The sequence below is a fragment of the Cyprinodon variegatus genome, unplaced genomic scaffold (assembly GCF_000732505.1).
Source record: "Cyprinodon variegatus isolate N-32 unplaced genomic scaffold, C_variegatus-1.0 Scaffold398, whole genome shotgun sequence".
NCBI lineage: Eukaryota > Metazoa > Chordata > Actinopteri > Cyprinodontiformes > Cyprinodontidae > Cyprinodon > Cyprinodon variegatus.
Genome location: NW_015150851.1, coordinates 403,596 through 405,565, shown reverse-complemented (window position 1 = coordinate 405,565; position 1,970 = coordinate 403,596). Strand labels below are relative to the sequence as shown.

At 45.6% G+C, this 1,970-nt stretch overlaps 1 protein-coding gene across 1 annotated transcript in view; it reads left to right on the top strand.

The window, feature by feature from the left end:
- Positions 1 to 1,970, top strand: part of LOC107092873 (chromosome unknown open reading frame, human C16orf62) — a 17,727-nt gene that overhangs the window by 7,654 nt on the left and 8,103 nt on the right. Inside the window, 7 exon segments of the mRNA XM_015387561.1 lie at positions 196 to 307; positions 380 to 496; positions 586 to 639; positions 715 to 795; positions 885 to 947; positions 1,033 to 1,118; positions 1,198 to 1,278. Of these exon segments, the coding sequence (XP_015243047.1) occupies positions 196 to 307; positions 380 to 496; positions 586 to 639; positions 715 to 795; positions 885 to 947; positions 1,033 to 1,118; positions 1,198 to 1,278 (594 nt within the window).

The following is a 1,970-nucleotide window of genomic DNA, read 5'->3' as shown; positions in this document are numbered from 1 at the left end:
ATAACAATTATTGATTCATAAAATAAATTCAGGTGCCTAGTCTTATGTTATTATTGGCAGTTATCTCACCCTGTAGATGGTCTGTTGTCACACGTCTTGTTTTGGTCTACAGCCCCACCTACTGCTTAAATGTTGCTAATTGCTCCTTTGCTCTGTTTCACTTATTCCACTGATTTGGGGTTTGCTTTCCCACAGTGCTTTGCTCCTGAACTCGATAATGAGAGCCTTCAGACCGGAGTTTGTTGCGACCAGAGCCACAGATTTCATCGGAATGATCAAAGACTGCGACGAGTCCGGCTTCCCGAAGGTCAGAGGTCACAGATCTCATCTGTCTGTTTAAATAAACTTAGAGCTGCTGACGCTGTAAACGTCTCCTCAGCATCTGCTGTACGGGTCTCTGGGCCGCAGTCTGGGCTGCGCCGACCCTCCAGAGTCCGAGAGGCTGACGATTCTGAACGAAGCCTGGAAGGTCATCACCAAAGTCCGAAACGCTGAGGTTTTGTACCCTCTATGCAACGAACACCCAGGTTCTACCAGAGACGTGTCTATGGTCATGGCTGACCCCCTGTGGGTTTGTTTTTCTAGGATTACATGAACTGTGCAGAGATCTGGGTGGAGTTCACCTGCAGACACTTTACTGTGAGTGAACCCTGACCGAGAAAGATGGCCGCCGCGCCTCCAGCTGTTTCTAACCTCTGTGTCTCCTGCTCACAGAAACGTGAGGTCAACACGGTCCTGGCTGACATCATCAAACACATGACCCCCGACCGCGCCTTCGAGGACGCCTACCCTCAGGTTGGCGGGGTTTACCCCCCCTGCTCCCAGCGCTTTGTTCTCCAGCTGCTCTCTAATCACTGTGTTGTTTTTTCTCATGCTGCGTTCAGCTTCAGTCCGTCATCAGGAAGATCCTCACCTACTTCCACGACTTCTCCATGCTCTTCTCCATGGTCGGTGGATGGAAACGCGAGCGGCTGAACGTTGCCCGTTCTCCACGTGGCGTTTTAACAGTTTCCCTCTCCTCCGTTTCCTCAGGAGCGCTTCCTGCCGTTCCTGGACATGTTCCAGAAGGACAGTGTGAGGGTGGAGGTCTGCAAATCCATCATGGAGGTCTTCATCAAGTAAGACCAACACCTGAACCAGCTGGGATGGAGAAAGCTTGCGGTGGATTTGTCTCCATCTGTTGTTTGTTTCCTGCAGACACCAGCTGGAGGTCACCAGGGACCCGGTCATCCTCAACGCCATGCTGCACATCTGCAAAACCATGCATGACTCCGTCAAGTAGGTCAAACCTCCAACCTTTGAATTTTACCGTTTAACGCTGTCAGTCAGAAGCTCAGGGAATTGGAGCCATGATGGGATGTCGGTCAGTCTGGGAAAGTTCCTGATGATTTTCAGAGACGATATCAACAACTTCCTCTTTAGTTAAAAACCGCAGACCTCCCAGCTCCATGGAGAAGCAGCCCACAGACCTTCATGATCAGTGGAGGGAGCTTTTTTCCATCATGTTCTTAACTAAAGAACACGATTTGTAAATGGAAACAAGAAAAAAAGGCAAGAAACTTTGAATAAAAAAAAAAACATACTTACTGTATTTTAAGTCTTTTTTTTTTTTAAATTCAAATTCAATAGTTTCAAAATTTTTCATATTTATTTATTTTTTTTAATTTTAATTTTTTACAATTTATTGGAATTTAATGAATTTTTTTCATTCTCTTCCCGTCTTGGGGCGGGCTTTCATCGGGAGTGAGGAGGGAGACATATTTCTATTGGTCGAGATGGGCATCAGGCACATTTTCATTGGTTAAGGGAGTTAAAGTAAAGACAACAGGTTTATTCTAAATGTGAGCGTTTTATTCCTGGATTGCATCTTTTGTTTATTTCCATTTACAAAACAAATTCACATCCTGCATCAATAATGGGCTAGAACGACGTTTTTATGGCTGAAATAATTCGTTCATTATTTTCAGATA